We start from the raw sequence: 17,680 nt of genomic DNA, 5'->3' as shown, positions 1-17,680 counted from the left end.
AGCCAGTAATAAGGCAAGTAAAAGTCCTTTACGCAGGTACCCTAGACCTAAATGAGCATTTAACTGTTGCAGTGCAGGGGCAGCCCCACTGCAAGGGAAGTTTTTTTTTTTCTGCAAAAAGGCTTTATATGCATGATGTAGATATGATTCCAAAGTTTTAGTATTTTTTTCTGGAATGGTGGTTGAGCTACTGAACAGGGAAAAATGCCACTTGTCTTTTTATTTGACATAGCATATTACTAAGGTCTGTCAATTTACAGTGTTTGCTTTTTTTATGTGTATAAGGTACCACCACCCTCAGGAAGGACAAAGATCTTAAGATCCAGCACAAATACTTGTTTTATGAATGTAAAACATAATAAAATGTGTTAAGGTAAAAGCAGTCGTTAACCATATTATTATCAGTGGTAAGACTGGTATGTTATGTTGCAGGAACCATTGTCACAGTGTTTCTATCACGTATAATCAGCACTCTACAGTGACTATTTAGGACAAAGAGTGTCCTTGCCTGAAGAGTGTGAACAGGCTGCTTGCTGCCTAGATGATAGAAGGCCATTGTTGGACACTTGCTACAATATATTGCTTACAAATGACTGCATAAAACGGAGCCAGCAGACAAGTGTAATATATCACATTTCTCCACCCATCTGCAGATTTCAGCTGCTTACAGAAAGGACTTATGGTAATTACACCGTGAAATTGGTTGTCTAGGGAGGCTAGTGCCTGTTCTAAGGGATAAAGTTCGTGTTATTTCTGGAGAGAGCTGGCCATGGCCCACACCCTCTGTTGTAGCTGCAGAAGCAAATGCTGCTCCTCTGCCAATAAAAAATGACAATCCATGAATGTAATCCCCAGTCAATGATATGATGGATACCTTTGATTAAATTGACAGTCCTTGTACTCAGTGTTAGGAATTAACGAAGGCTCCAGTCTTGGCCACACACGGCCTCTATTTATTATATTGACTATTAGAGGCATGGTGACCATACTCAATGTGTGTATGTTCTTACTAGAAGGTTTGTTATATTTCCAAAAGTGCATTAAGATTATATTATTATTATGCAGGTATATGTTATTTTCATAGCCAGCCTTAGAGGTCACACAGGGCACCACACTGTGAGGGTCAGCTACAGCTAGCTTTTCACTTCATAAATAGTTATTAAAATTCTTATAACAAATACTGTAGGCAAGGCTTTCCCATAGCCCATTGTTCCACCTGTTCCTTGACCCTTCTTCTCCTCATCCTTTTTGGCTTGTAAAATCTAGCTTACCCCATTGAAAGCATGTTAAACGGCCAAGGAGGGACACCAATAACAACCATAAACTACACAAGTAGGTCCACAGACGCAACATTCATACCGTTGCTCTCTTCTCTTCTAAATAATACAAGGTACAGCATAGATCATGGATGACAAGTAGGTTGAAATCTACAGTTACCCATAAAAAGACCTACAAGAGTCCAGCAGAAGGCAGGTAGCTGTGGAGGAATCACACTATGGCTACCAAATTTTATAAAAGTTGTTGGGGCAGACCGGAACGTGTATATAATTTTACATTTAGAAAGTTCCAAATTTATTTGGCTAAATACCTACTGCAATGTAGGAGGATGATCATTTTTCCAGTTAAGTAAACTGGCCTTCCTAACTTGGAAATAGATCAATGTAAAGATAGTGTGAGCATGAATTCAAAGGACAAAATCATCAAGGATGTCCAAAAGACAAATCTTTGGGGTTTTTACAGCATGGAAGTTCAATTGCACATAATTTTGGGGACAAGACCAGAACATATGCACCATATTAGCTGGGGAGTCGCCAGATCTAGGGCAGTGACTATGAGGTCCAAGGCCCATACAGTACAATTTAGCCGATGTAAAGTGTAACTGATGAACAAACTTAAATTGTGTGCACTTGTGCTCTCTGTGCTAATAACATCCATGAACCAAGTACTGTATCTACAACCTATTCCCATCCATCTTCCGCCAGATCAGGGATACATTGAAGCTATTTACGTTGAGAGGTAAACAGTTTGGTCTTCTTAGCATGGAAGCATTTATATAAGGTTTAAGATTGGTTAGGTTTGTCCTGCACGTTACAATAAGTGTTCAAGGGGAGATGGGGATAATGCAAACTCCAAAAGTTCAACCAATAAAATGAAAACTAAAAACTACTTACATTCTCGAAACCCCTAGATATTTTAGAGCAGGGGTACCCATTAGATAGATAGTGGTCTACCAGTAGCTCTCAAAGCCGATGCTGGTAGATCCTGAAGGGTGTGAATGGTGACCCCTTTATTCTATTTTGGTATATTTATTCAGCTGTGCACACATGATTACCTATTAGCCTGAGTCTGCTGAGCCAAGCTCCCTGACACCTTTCTGGTGGATACTGGTGGTTGCAGTGCTATGTATTAGATCAAAGAATATTAGTTTACACAGCCTGTTGCACTACACTGTTTGCAAAATACAGCAAGGTGAGCCAGGAGAGAGAGTGGGGAGAGACAGACAGGGGAGAGAGCGTGAGGAGAGACAGCCAGGAGAGAGAGGAGAGACAGCCAGGAGAAAGAGCAAGGTTTTTTTTTTCGTTGGTAGATCTCATGTAGCTCGTCATTTGAAAAGTAGATCTTAGCACACAAAATTGTGGGCACCCCTGCTCTAGAGAAAAGCAAAATTTCCTTTTAGATGAGACTCTCTGGATCAGTTTTCTACTATGCATCTTCATAAAGACATTTCCTACATTTAGGAAAACCTTAACTGAGACCAGCCAATGTATTTGCAAACGTCAGTTCCCATGGAAGAGTATTCCACATTGGCACAGCTCCTGCAGCAAAGGACCTTTTTCCTCCTGTCACAGGGGATGGCCTCATGTCATGTGTGGTAACTTGAATAACTAGATTTACTAGTCATCATTATAGTAATAACAATATTATTATTATTATTATTATCATTGCCTTGTGCTTCTCTACAAGTATCGTTTGACATCTCCTATGTCCAGAATTTTACATCCTGTATACAATCAGAAAAACAAGGTGAAGAAATTACTTTAAACCATAATCCGTCAGTGAAAGTTGGTGTGTTTCTTATATTAGAGAATAAGAATAACCAAACAGCCAAAGTAGCAGTCTTATGATGCAAGGTATACGACAACAATTAACGTAAGTGAGTACAGAATAGATTTAAGTTTCTAGTTATTTTTTCATTTTTGTTCTCATTTCTATTAAAACTGTGTTTGCATGAAGCAGAGTTTGCGTAGACTGGTGAGTCATACACAGATTGCCCTGTTGATGAAAGGTACCTGCTGCTTCCTGTACTGTGGATTTAAATTCGCTTATTCTGTTAGTGCAAATCCTACACATCCCCTGATTTCTCCTGAGGGGCTTAATGACAGCCCCAGCCTCAGTTTTAATAGGGTAAGGTTGCTGAATGAGAGGTGACGTGGAATGAGCATGCATGAGTCATTGGTCATGACTTCTCACTATTTGTTACCATATACAGCAGCGCGTGAGTGTTCAGGCAGTGTGCTCATTCACGGATTACATTTTAATTTTGTTTTTGGTTCTATATTTAATTTACATGCAAGTCGCAGATTTGATTATCTGATTATTGCTTACCATTCAGTGCTAATGTGCTTCTTATACATATTCATTCATTATTTTTAATTACAGAAAGCCTGTACTAAAGAAATGTGGGGGCTGCTATCGCTGACCTCATTTAGAAATTGTTGGTTGCACGGCTTTAGTAATTTCTGAATCATGGAACAGAGCAAGCACACAGCCAGTGAAGTCAGAGTGATGTTGAAACTTCTGATCTAAGTACATATTCCATGTCAATGACTTAACATATGGATCCGCATGACCAATGAAATTACAATGTTCAGAAGACGAGCTTGCAGCCCCCATGTTTTTTTTAGAACAACGTGTCCCTTAATTCAGTGTTTGATGCATCTGTTTATTTTAAACCTGTGTTCTTTGGAACACCCGAAATATTTTACGTGTAATGTTTTCTTATCTGTTGTGGACATAACCTGGAACTAGGTTTGCAGCACCATCTTAGACACCTAACAATAGGTGTTATCCTTGACTGTAAATTCTTCCTTATGGTAGGCTGATTCTCTGTTATGGGGGTTTCCGCAGTTGCTTTTTTACCCCATCTTACTTACAGTATATGACTCCGAAAATATGAAGTTGCTTGGCCTAAAGGCTACTCAACTATTGTTTAAGGAATCAGGTACATTTGGCTTATATGCAGAAGCTACAGCAGCTCTGCGGATTAGGTAATAGTCCTCCAAGTGATTCTTTTTATAAAGTAAATAATGTTCGGTGGGAACTTGTAGCATACGTTTACCACTTCAATGGCTAGTTGTGGCATTAAAGATATTATGTTGCAATTCCTACAGTTTATTTTTTGCATTTAGACATTTAAATCTGAATTCCATATTTAAATGTCCTGATTATCAGTTTCCTGTAATCCTCTGCACAGTAGCATGTAAAGGGGAAGTAAAGCGAAAAAATAAAAAATTGCTGGGAGGTTGGGTTTTTTGGCAGAAGAGACATGCCAAAAAAAAACTTCCTCTCTCCACTGCATTTTTTTAAATTTCCTGCCTACATTATTCACTCTGCAGTGTACACACTCAGCCCATTCACAACATCTATAAGATGCCATGAATGGGCTGGGTGTTGGAGAGTATGTAAAGCCTGTGCAAATGGGTTGGGTGCCGGAGAGGATGTAACGCCTGTGCAGATGCACAGGAGTTTCATCTTCATTGGCCACTCAAGAGGAGTCTGAAGTCTGAAGAGGACTTACAAGAACCTGGACGTGTCGGCGGCAGAGATGGCGGGTCAAGGGACAGAGCTGAGGACCATAGATTGATCCGACAGCACTGGAGAAGGGCACACTTGTAAGGTAAGTGTGCCCTAATGTGCAAGTATGCTGTGACAAAAACACGACAAAATACAGAGAGGCTTACGTCCGCTGTAAACTGAGATCGAAGGGGAGCAGCTCTGCTTTGTGCAGTCTAGTCAAATCAACAGTTTAAATGTGGTCCCAAGAGGAGAGAGCAGAGTGACAATGTAATCAGTGAGCGCTTTCTCATTCACTGGTCAATCACAAGCTGGCTGCAGATTAAGTTACAGGTCTGCAGTAGATCATGCGGTAGGCTGAACATAATAACTGTCCCCATTTCTGGTAAACGAGTTTATGTATTTGAAGTGTTTGTCTCAACAAAATGTTAAAAAAAGTGGTACCTTTCTGTTATACGATCGTTTTTGTCTAGTTTAACAAATAACAAAGTTATAATGACCTGATTTTCCGAGCTGGCTGGCTCTTAGACCGGTTCCTTCCGCCTGTCTCCTCCTCTTGCTGCAGTGATGGTATGTCCCTCAGCATCCTCACATCCTATACTCAGTGTGTAGAACGTGATGATTTATGGGACCTTAGACCGCTGGAGCGGTGGGGGAGCAAGGTGGAAGGGACCAGTCTAAGAACAAGCCAGCTCTGAGGTTCGGGTAAGTATAACTTTGTTATTTTTGAACCTAGAGAAAAACGAGCACTTAACCCTTGCAGTGCAGGAGTAGCCCCACTGCAAGGGTTAAGAATAATTTTTCCCGGAGTTCTGCTTTAACTGTTTGTCTGGAGCTCAGCTTTAAAAGTGTGCATAATCTTAAAGCTCAACTCTAGTTTCTTATGTAAAAGTATATGCAGGATCCCCAGACTCCTTTTAAATTTTTCTGCTCCCAAAAAAAAATGTTTATGTTTATTATATTAAAAGCTGAACTCCAGGCAAACAGTTTTTTTTAGAAAATATCTCTTGAAATGTTTTTCCTTACCTGAAGATCCTGCCAGTTGCAGCACTTCCTGTTTCAGGCTGACTACACTTAAAAACAGCATTGTCAGCCTGCAGTGTGGGCTTCTTTAGATGGCCATTGGGCTGCTTATCAGGTTTTCAGATAGCCAGACCCAACGGTCAGCTGAAGGAGTGCATATGGCAGGCTGACTATGCTGGCTCTTATGGCAAGGCAGTGGCTTTGTGTTGTCAGCCTGCAACAGGAAGTTCCTGGAAATCCTGCTGGCTTTTAATGGAAGAAACTTTGCGACAGATTCACAAAACATGATTTGCTGTATACAGTGAGACACAATGCCAAACATACTAAAAATAGATGTATGGTTTACATACACTTTAAGTAACAGAGGTCTTGTCCCTCCCTCAGTATGTGACTGGACAGTAAAAGGCAAAGTAGCACCCTGTTGAACCCCTCTCTCTTTAACTCTGCTCTACTCACTTATCAGCATGCTCCTTACACTGCAATACAACTTATTGGTTCTATTAAAAAATACATTTGAGGATATATTAATAAAAACCGAGCTACATTAATAAGTGTCTTTTATATATTGCTGGAGTTTTGAAGATCTGCACTGTGAAAAGAGTTGAATGGTGCAATTATGTGACATAGTGCTGATGTGCACTACAGGGCTCTGGAAGTTCACTGAGTGTGGCATGACAAACTTGGCATCTTTTTCTTATTTCTTTACACTTATCGCCCTGCTCACACATAGAGTCCTTGACATCATCGAGGAAGTGATAGATGATGTCAGAAGCCTGGAAATAATATCAGTGTAATGAGTAAGGTAAATCTAGCAGAGAAGTCGTCATTTTAGTTATTTATATGACATATGGGAATAACTGGCTAATAAATGACTGAGCCTGGAGTTGGCCATTAAGTGATATCATGCACTGATGTCACTTTCGGGGATGGTAAATTCCTGTTTAGTTTCCCGCAGAGGGGCAGTTGCCTGTGAAGAGCATCCCGCAATTCTATAATGTGGGACAAAAGTCTGATTAGTTTTTCCTCATACCTCTAAAAAATAATTAAACTTAGAAATGTGTTTACTCGACTCAGCAGAAGAAATGCAAAGTTCACAGATCAAAAAAAAAGAATCTGTTTTAGTTTTACTTCAAAGCTTAGCACAAAAAAAAGGGGAAGCTTCTTTGGGTACTAAAGGAAAGTACTTGGTGTGGTCACAAGATGGCATCTTTAATTTCCCTCCAGTCACAGAATCCTTTGTTCATTCCTATCCTGGTATATAATTGTCAAGTCAGCCTTCTGAAGCATGACGGGAAATTTTCTCAGGCGCTTTTCCCACTGCTAATAGCCAAAACAAATCTTCCATGTGATCACCATATGTCTTGAATATACTCCATTTAGAACTTTTTTTTGTTGTTGTATTTTTCACATGGATTTACATTATCTTAAAGAGCAACTCCAGGATTTCCACACATTATCCCAAGACCAAAACGAGCAGTTAACCCTTGGAGTGCGGTAGCCCCACTGCAAGGGTTAACTGCTCGTTTTAGACTAGGGATGCAAACAAAGAAAATATACTTTACCTGATCCCACCTTGCTGCTAATCTGGTGTGCCTAAGCCCTTGCTGATCTTATTACATCTATGCAAGTTGCATTCACCTGTATTAGACGTGAAGATGTCGAGGGACTTTCCACAGTCTGAGTGGAGGGGGAGGGAGGTGAGCGGTCACCTCCGCAGGTTTGAGGATCAAGTGAGTGTATCTTCTTCATTCTGTTTCCTAGACCAAAATGAGCAGTTGACCCTTGCAGTTCAGGGGTGGCCCCACTGAAAAGGTTAACTGTTGAAAAGCCTGTAGATCTGCTTTAACGTGGATAATATGTAAAGTTTTTTTTTTTCTTGGTTCAGAATCTTTCGGATTATGGTGACCGATTTTTATACATATTTTTAAGATTATAAAGCCTTGGGACACTAAAATGTAAATGATTGAGCATAAACCTTTATATGATTTATTGGGAGGACCATATCATGCTCAACCTGTTTATAAGTAATCGGGCAAGTTTGTATTCCTAAGGCACTATTACTGAGTGAGGCAAAAGACTGCTTGTTTGTTGAATTGCAGAAATCTATGATTTATGTCTTGGTGGGGTATTTGTGAGCTTTGACTTTCCCATCTAATTAGAGCTTCTTAAAGTGCAACTGAATCCAAAACTTCTAATTCTGCTCCACTCTATCCAAAACTTAAAAAAAAGAACAGCCATCAGCTTTATATTGTTGTCTGTGTCCCCATTAGGGAGATACACCCCTCTATTTGTCCTGGTGAATGTTATTACTGAAAGTGAAAACAAATACCAAATTCTGGGTTATAATCAGAACAGGAATAGATGGGAAATCCTCAATGAAGCCACTATTTCTGGTGACCCCGCTGACCACCAGGGATTTCCCTTTCTTTAGAGGGATTTCCTCTCATTTCCTGTTGTGGCTATCAGACAAAAAGTGAAAGGAAATCTTCCCAATGGGACACAAATGGTAAAAAAAAAAAAGCTAACGGGTTATAACGGACTATACCCTTACCCTATTCAAAACTAAAAAAAATGTTTTGGCTTCAGTTCTACTGTAAGCTGGCTATATACTGTTATTCTTTTTCTTACTCCGCTCAGGGGGCTGAACAAGAAAGAACTCTTGATTACCCCATCCAGGCTAACAGCTGTTAGCCTGAATGGGGGAATGCCCCAAAACCACGCTATTGGGTAGGTGTGTCGTTGTCAGACTACCCAAAAAGCTGATTCAGCTGATTGGTTGCAGTCCCTGTTCGGCCAAGATTTTTTGCCCCAGCTCCCCCATGAAAAGTCAATTTGAAAAATCGACTTTTGTCGAATGGAGGGTGCCAACAGAGCCAAATCGGCAGCCAACCAGTTTATGGCCAGCTTTAAAGCTAACCTGACAACCATTCTAAACTTTTAAAAGTAAAGGTCCCTCTTAAGAGAAGACAACACTGTGTGCCTGTTATCACCTTATTAGCCAGAAAACATGGCCTTCCCTGGTGTCACTTTGTTACTTAAGGCTGGAATTCCTTGATCTTTCTCTATTAAGTGAGATTGCTTTAGTGGTCACTAAGGGCTTTCTCATAGGACAGAGGGGAAGGGACAGCCCAGAAAACAGGGATGTCAATCAAAGTAAGACTCGTATCAAATGGATGCACAGAAGATGGTATTCTAAATATTAAATAATGTGGTATTTGCTCTGCTTTTAGGTAAGCCATGAGTTTTAATGTTAAAGGTTTAAAAGGTTAAGAAGTTTACATTACAGGTAAAACAACAGAGGCAGTTACAGTAGACCTGAAATATAAAGAGGTCCGTTGTCTTCCATTATATCATTTATGTAGACTATGTGCATTGTGATGGGACAGCTGTCACCATGGGTGCTTCTATGTTACGTGATAAAAAGCAGTTGGACCTTTTGGGAAGGCTGGGGGTACACAGAGTTTGGCACTTTTGACATGTCAGATGTGCTGAGGAGCGTAGCTGTACTTTAGTAACGGAGCTGTGCAGAGGTAGACATGAACATTTTTTGTGATGCTTCACTCATATTTGTGCATCAGCAAAAGCCCTTTGTGGTTTTCTTATCTAATTTCCCAAATATTGGTCTCCTAACACTCTACGCAGCTCACTAAAATAGCACTCTACGCAGCTCACTGATTATGCATTTGCAAACCTCTTTATCTGTGTCCAGACAGAAACCAGCTTTGTGTTTCGGTAGCTCCTTACAGGAAAGTTCTCTCTGGTTCTTATTGAAAGACATCCTCTGGTTCTTATTGAATATAAAGTGGCCATTTAAAGTTACACATTTGGCTGTCATTGTTTTTGAGACGAAGAGAAAAATTAGAATGGTATACCTTTACATTAGCCATTTCCACATGGAAAATGTTTCCCAAATGAAAACATATGTTTGGGAGCCAGCATGATAAACTGAGATGAAGTACCTGAAATTTGGTTTATCATCATCATTTTACTCTAAAGCTGAAGATGGAAACTCTAGCTGTTTTGCCTTTTGAGGTGGGAGGATCATGGTCGGAGATAGTTAGTTGGTTATTCACTTACTTTACTTAGCTAGTTGTTACTTATTGTCATTATGTCACTATATGTATTGTTGATTGACTTTCTACTTGTAGTGTGATGTGATTATTGTTTATTTTCTATGCAAAACTCAATAAACAGAATTTATATATATATATTTTTTAAAATGGAAACTCTGTGTAAGGCTGGGTTCACACCTGGGCGGTGCAAATACGAGCGTTTTATGCTCGTTTTTTCAGCACGTTTTTGCACGTTTTTTTGTTCACTGACGTTTTTTAAACTTTTTAAACTTCCCGCCGGTTCTGCCCCCCTGCGACGCGGACGCTTGCAAGGGACGGAACCCGGAAGACGGCAGCAGCTGGAGGTGATAAAACCTCGAGGATCGCGGACAAGGTAAGACCTACGCTGTATTCCCGAGTGTGGCTGGTGGTTACCACTTTATTAACCCGAACCACACTCGGGAATAACAATGGATACGCGCTGCAATTGGCCCCTACACGCAAAAAAGAAGCTCAAGTACTTTTTCATGCATAGGGCATTTTTCAGCGTGACAAATCGCGCTGAAATACGCCCAGGCGGGAACCATGCCCACAGGAATTCATTGGATTTCACTTCCTGAGCGTTTTTCAGCACTTTGATCAGCGCTGAAAAACGTCCAGGTGTGAACCCAGCCTAAGTCTTCAAATAAAGCAAATCAAAAACAACCTCCAACACCAAGCCATGTAGCCAATAAATGAAAACCTTTTAATCATAGAAGTGTACATTTGCAAATCTATGAGGAAGTGGCATGCCACATTCAAGGTGCCTGAAGTGGCAGTGTTTCTTAACTCCAATCTTTAAGCATGCCTGTAGATCATAATTTTAGGATTTTCTTAATTTTGTACACATGATTTGACTATGGTCCATGGATCAGCTGCTTTCACTGAGGATAATCCTCAAATCACAACTTGATTTTGATAAACAACATTGCGTAGTGCTACTAGTACTATGTGTCTATATAATGAGTCATTGGGTAGTAGTATTATTTGGAAAACAATTAGGCATATAATGAATGTGTACTGTATATGGGGCAGTTTTTATTTGTACTAGAATTAAAGTAGGAGGACTGCCCACATCTATTTAGAGTTTTCATTATGCTATATGTAGATTACTGCTGTACAAGAGCACAGAAATTGTTTTAGAGATTCTAATATGTTAAAAGTAGTACACCTCTATTCTGTATCACTGTCTGTATTATTTCACATCATACATGTTCACACTCTCACTCACACTTATGCTTATTTTACAGAGTATTAGAGTGCCGCGGCCTCCCAATTGTCAATGGCCAATGCGATCCTTATGCTACTGTGACTTTACTTGGGCCAACAAGGTAAGTGTGCAGCACTATACTGCGCATAATGACATTACTTTTTAATAACTCTCTCTGTCAAGCATTTCCAACTGATTGTTTTTTTACATTTATTTAAAAAAAACTATTTCATGTTATAAAAAACACTTAGAATTACCTTTTTATTTCCTTCTATTTTAGTTTTCCTGCATTTTATTATTCCTGTTGTTGTAAGGGTTCAAAACGTTTCCATTTTATGAGCACTCATTGTTTTTACATGCATTTTATAAAACTATTTAAGGCTGTAAAAAACACTTAGGGCCTGTTCACACCATATGGAGTTGTGATGCAGTCAGTTTATTTTAACTGTCTTCAGTCAAAATACATCCCAATGCTTTCCTTTTGGGCTTTCTTGTGCCTAATTCACACCATTGCAGTTGGTTCAGATGCAGTCAGAAAAAGTACTGCTTGTTCTATTTTACCAGCATCTAACTGCACTAAATGCATTAAAACTCAGTGCAAACGCATTAAAACGCAACGGGCTGCATAAAAAAAACCAAAACAGAATGGATTGTGGCATCATCCAGGGACATGCAGGGGAAAAAACGCATCACAAACGCGTCAAAACAGATCGCAATGCAACTGCGCAGACGCACGCAGTTGTGATGCAGTTTCTGGTGTGAACTAACCCTTACAATTACCTTTTTATTTCCTTCTATTTGAGTTTTCTTGCATTTTATTATTCCTGTTTTTGTAAGGGTTTAAAGCATTTCCATTTTATGAACACTGGCACACATGTGCACTGTTGTTCCTACCTTCTGTTGGTGGAAAACACCAGTTTATTCACTTACCATATATTGCAAAGTGGGTGGACTTCTGCTTCTCTGATATGCTGGGGCTCTACAGCTGTGCTTAATGCAAGAAATGTCACCTACTTTGGGTAACATTTAGTGTAATGTTTTGAGATTGCTGTTCTTAGCTGAATCTGCCTGTTTTCTGCAGATCTAGGACCCAGTGCTGTTTTCATGTGACTTGCCTAACGGACAGAAATGGCGTGCACATTTAACACTTTCTTTCTCGCATCAAGTTGGGAGAGATCTGTGTGCCATAAAAAGCACATGGTTTGGAAGAGCTTGTTATGGCCCTTTAGGATAGCCCTAAATCAGGGGTGGGCAGACCCCGGCCCTCCAGCTGTGGTACAACTACAAATCACATGAGGCATTGCAAGACTCTGACAGCCACAGGCATGACTCCCAGAGGCAGATGCATGATGGAATTTGTTGTTTTACCACAGCTGGGGGGTTGGACCCCTGCCCTAAATGTTCCCAACCCCATCCAAGCATCCCATCGCCATTGATAATTATACTGATAAGATATGTAAGTATTCAAGTATTATATAATGTTGCAGTGTGGGAAACAGCAGCTTATACCCTCTAAAATGTCACCATAACATTTTATTGATTATATAACTACAAACATCTGCATTGCTTAGCATTCAGTATAATACATTTGTTTTGTTAAAATGCAGATGATTTCAATAGATTTTTTTTTAATTGCCTGGAATGTACCCTTTTCAGAATTTCTAACAATTCTTATAGTCCCCTGGAAAATATAAACAATGGCATGTTGTGTATTTTGAAATTTTAGATATGTGAAATCTCTGCACAGCTCTCTATGTATGAATATATTTATATCAACTAATTAGGTTTTTTATTACCTACAAGTCTTTACTGTTGAAAATACAATGTCCATCACTTCTGTTAGCATATTCCATAATTAGAGATGTTTAAATGGATGCATCCTATCCTTTACTGTAAGTGTATGGCAAAACAAAAACACCTCTGAATGGTATAGAAGTCTATCGCTGTGTGCTATTAATATTTGGTTATTGACACACATGACATACACACGTAAACTCCATATTCATCCCTCTAATTTCAGTCTACATGAGGTTGTCAAATTTGATCAATTCAGCTTTACATGGGATCAGCGGCGTCCCGAGGCTGGGTGACACCCGGAGCGGTAACCGAGTGCCACCCCGCCGAGACGTCACTGCGCATGCGTGTGACGTCACCACGCGCGTGTGCAATGACGTCATCGCGCACGCGCGGCAGTATTCTGATACCTGCCGGCTGCCATCTTGGTGATGGACGCCGGCAGAGAGAGGAGGGGACAGTCACCCGGCGGGATAAGGTATGCCGCCGGGTCCCCTCCTCTCTCCTGATACTGTCGGGCGTTCGGTCCATGACCGAGCGCCCGACGTTTCAGAGGGGGGTGACACCAAAATGACTGTGAGTCATTTTGGTGTCACCCCTCCAATGGTGGCACCTGGGTGCGGGCCGCACCCCCCTTGTGACGCCACTGCATGGGATAACTTTAGTTTTCTCCCTTATGTTTATGTTCAACTAAATGAATCTCATTGGATTTAAGTCATGCTCAGATGTCTGGAGGCCAAAACAATCATAATGTTAAATACATCATTGAATTTTAGTTATATTTAGGTCATTGAAGTCTATAGCCTTTATTTATTAAAAGGATCTAACATGATATAAAATTAGATAAGTAAAAACATGGTTTACTGTTTTCTGTACTGTGTGTGTTTAAATGATAATGTAGTAACATCTTAAAATATATATTGACAGCAACCCCTTACTGGTTATATAATACCTTGTCCAGAGATAAACTGGGACCTTTTTTTGCTCATTGGTTTTGTAAAGGTGCAGATTCTGGGACTGTTATCATCGTCTTTACTTCACCAGATTAAAGGCAGATGTTTTTCTGTTTCATTGAATCTCCTTGTTCATACTAGAATTCCTCCAGGATGCTTATAAAGTATTAACATTACGTGTGAGCTGGGCAGAGCTGTTCAATACTTGTTTGCATTCTCTGCCGATGGAAAGGATCTTCCTTCATGGCTAGAGTCAACCCAGTAACAACTTTACATAGCAGACCTGAATAGGGGTGTACTTCCATGGCTATGTTAGGATTGCTTCCATTTTCAAAAAGGGGAATCTACCAGGTGAGCCTTGAAAGCACCCATATGCTGAATTAGTTGATTCCATGCCTCACATTTCCAGAACCTTCCAAGGACTGTTATGGGGAGTCTTCTTGGTTCATGTATTAAATAAAACTCAGGTAACTAGAAGTGTTTCCCACCATCATTCTAAAATGCTGTGTTGTGTTTATCAGTATCTGGTTTATGCTTTTTTATACAGTATATTTTAATAGCTATGGGCTGCTCTTCTTGGATGTACTACTGCTATAGTTTTAGTAATGTGCTGGCATAATATGACATCAGTCTCTCTTCCCCTGTGTTTTTCTTGTCATTTAGGACTGAGTCAAAGAAAACTAAAGTCAAGAAGAAGACTATCAACCCACAATTTGATGAAGTGTTTTATTTTGAGGTTGGTATTTATGTGGGTGGGGTGACGAGATGAAATCCCATAGCCTCAAATGTTTAGAAGCCTACACATGTGAATTACCAACTGTCATCTTTTGAAATATGAAACTATAAATTGCTGAGATCTGCTCAGCAGGCACTGCTGAGGTAGTTTCCTATTTGGCTCCCCTTGTAACAGACAATCCTGCAGTGAACTAGACCTCTTTATTTTCTCCCAACATCATTCTTAAGTATACAAAAGTTTATTCAATGTGTATTGTAACAGCGTGGCTGAGAAAATATATACACTAATTACAAATGTCTGAAAGTTGGTTATTTGCATGTCTGGTTTTTGGATCTCTTCTACTTTTCTGATTTGTAAAGATCAGTTAATTTATATGTTGATATTTAACTACATTTAGCTACATACCTGGAAGATGCTACTGCTGAGAACCCAGGCTTTATAATGTATAGATTGGAATAAAACACTTTACCTCTAAGACCCCATTCACACGTAGCGACATACCTTTTGCAGCGGATCCACATGGCCGGGATAGCGCGACTTTCGGGGCGACGTTCCAGCGACGATCCAGCGACAGTAGCGCGACCTTCTCCGTCGGGCTCCATAGAAAAAGGGCAAAATCGCGCAAAATCCGCCGAAAAAAGGGTCCGGTAGAAGCGACTTGCGACCGCGACGCGCAACATGGAGTTAAGACAGCTCCATTGAATAGCATTGGCCGGCGACTTCTCGCGATATCGCGTGGCAAAAATGCGCGATATCGCGGTGGAAATCGCGCGATAATTCGCTACATGTGAACGGGGTCTAAAGGTGCACTGCAGACTTTTTAACTTGGCTGACTGATTTGGACAAGATGCCGCTTTTCTTCCATGCCTGAAAATGGTCCTCTTGCTAACATGTAAATTGGGCAGAGCTGTTCAATACTTGTTTGCATTCTCTGCCGATGGAAAGGATCTTCCTTCATGGCTAGAGTCAACCCAGTAACAACTTTACATAGCAGACCTGAATAGGGGTGTACTTCCATGGCTATGTTAGGATTGCTTCCATTTTCAAAAAGGGGAATCTACCAGGTGAGCCTTGAAAGCACCCATATGCTGAATTAGTTGATTCCATGCCTCACATTTCCAGAACCTTCCAAGGACTGTTATGGGGAGTCTTCTTGGTTCATGTATTAAATAAAACTCAGGTAACTAGAAGTGTTTCCCACCATCATTCTAAAATGCTGTGTTGTGTTTATCAGTATCTGGTTTATGCTTTTTTATACAGTATATTTTAATAGCTATGGGCTGCTCTTCTTGGATGTACTACTGCTATAGTTTTAGTAATGTGCTGGCATAATATGACATCAGTCTCTCTTCCCCTGTGTTTTTCTTGTCATTTAGGACTGAGTCAAAGAAAACTAAAGTCAAGAAGAAGACTATCAACCCACAATTTGATGAAGTGTTTTATTTTGAGGTTGGTATTTATGTGGGTGGGGTGACGAGATGAAATCCCATAGCCTCAAATGTTTAGAAGCCTACACATGTGAATTACCAACTGTCATCTTTTGAAATATGAAACTATAAATTGCTGAGATCTGCTCAGCAGGCACTGCTGAGGTAGTTTCCTATTTGGCTCCCCTTGTAACAGACAATCCTGCAGTGAACTAGACCTCTTTATTTTCTCCCAACATCATTCTTAAGTATACAAAAGTTTATTCAATGTGTATTGTAACAGCGTGGCTGAGAAAATATATACACTAATTACAAATGTCTGAAAGTTGGTTATTTGCATGTCTGGTTTTTGGATCTCTTCTACTTTTCTGATTTGTAAAGATCAGTTAATTTATATGTTGATATTTAACTACATTTAGCTACATACCTGGAAGATGCTACTGCTGAGAACCCAGGCTTTATAATGTATAGATTGGAATAAAACACTTTACCTCTAAGACCCCATTCACACGTAGCGACATACCTTTTGCAGCGGATCCACATGGCCGGGATAGCGCGACTTTCGGGGCGACGTTCCAGCGACGATCCAGCGACAGTAGCGCGACCTTCTCCGTCGGGCTCCATAGAAAAAGGGCAAAATCGCGCAAAATCCGCCGAAAAAAGGGTCCGGTAGAAGCGACTTGCGACCGCGACGCGCAACATGGAGTTAAGACAGCTCCATTGAATAGCATTGGCCGGCGACTTCTCGCGATATCGCGTGGCAAAAATGCGCGATATCGCGGTGGAAATCGCGCGATAATTCGCTACATGTGAACGGGGTCTAAAGGTGCACTGCAGACTTTTTAACTTGGCTGACTGATTTGGACAAGATGCCGCTTTTCTTCCATGCCTGAAAATGGTCCTCTTGCTAACATGTAAATAATTATGGAGGAATTTGATCAGGCTTTGATCACTGTGGCAACCTGTGCTCTGGTCTAAATTAAATCTGTTAGGAGCCTTTAATAAAGGAGCTGCCGTAATTTCCAGTTATAATAGTGTATCAAACTGATAGCTCTCCAAGCCCTGAAACCCTGATTGCTCTCCAACCCATAACAACATGATAACTCTCCAAGCCCTGACAGCTCTCCAACCCCTGACACCCTGAGAGCTCCCCAACCCCTAACATCATAATAGATCTTTGACCATCTGACATCCTTATAGCTATCTAACCCCCAACACCCTGATAGTTCTCTGACACCATGATAGCTCTTTGACCCCTTACTACGATTGCTGTCTGATCATCTGACATCCTGATTGCTCTCTTACCCTGATAGTCAATTACCAGCGCCCTGTCCATACATTAGGATGACTAATGGAAGCTCAGTGAAGCATTAAGGACTGCAAAGCAATCCTGGGCTCTGTTAAAGTGGCCACCACAGTACCAATGTTAAATGAAACATATCTGCTAATACCTGATTGAATTTAGGATGCCAGGACTGTAAAAGAGGGAGTTTTTTTTATATTATCACTTTACATGTCATGGTTTAAAATCTTTTACAAAGTGACTTTAGTTTTTAGCAATTTTTAACATTGTGGGTTTGATACTGAACCTTCTCAGCCACATCACCAATAATTAAAACTAGGCTGGGCTTATTGGCTACATTGCAATATTA

General features: G+C 40.4%; 1 protein-coding gene across 1 annotated transcript in view; it reads left to right on the top strand.

Annotated features, from left to right (window-relative positions):
* The window catches only part of RASA3 (RAS p21 protein activator 3), a 187,907-nt gene that overhangs the window by 118,378 nt on the left and 51,849 nt on the right, over window positions 1–17,680 (top strand). Inside the window, exons 6-7 of the mRNA XM_018563032.1 lie at window positions 11,159–11,239; window positions 14,529–14,601. Coding sequence (XP_018418534.1) covers window positions 11,159–11,239; window positions 14,529–14,601 — 154 coding nt within the window. The remainder of the gene's footprint in view (window positions 1–11,158; window positions 11,240–14,528; window positions 14,602–17,680) is intronic.

The sequence above is a fragment of the Nanorana parkeri genome, unplaced genomic scaffold (assembly GCF_000935625.1).
Source record: "Nanorana parkeri isolate BGI_ZX_2015 unplaced genomic scaffold, ASM93562v1 scaffold21, whole genome shotgun sequence".
NCBI classification, from domain to species: Eukaryota; Metazoa; Chordata; class Amphibia; order Anura; family Dicroglossidae; genus Nanorana; species Nanorana parkeri.
This window is presented reverse-complemented; position numbering and strand designations above follow the sequence as displayed.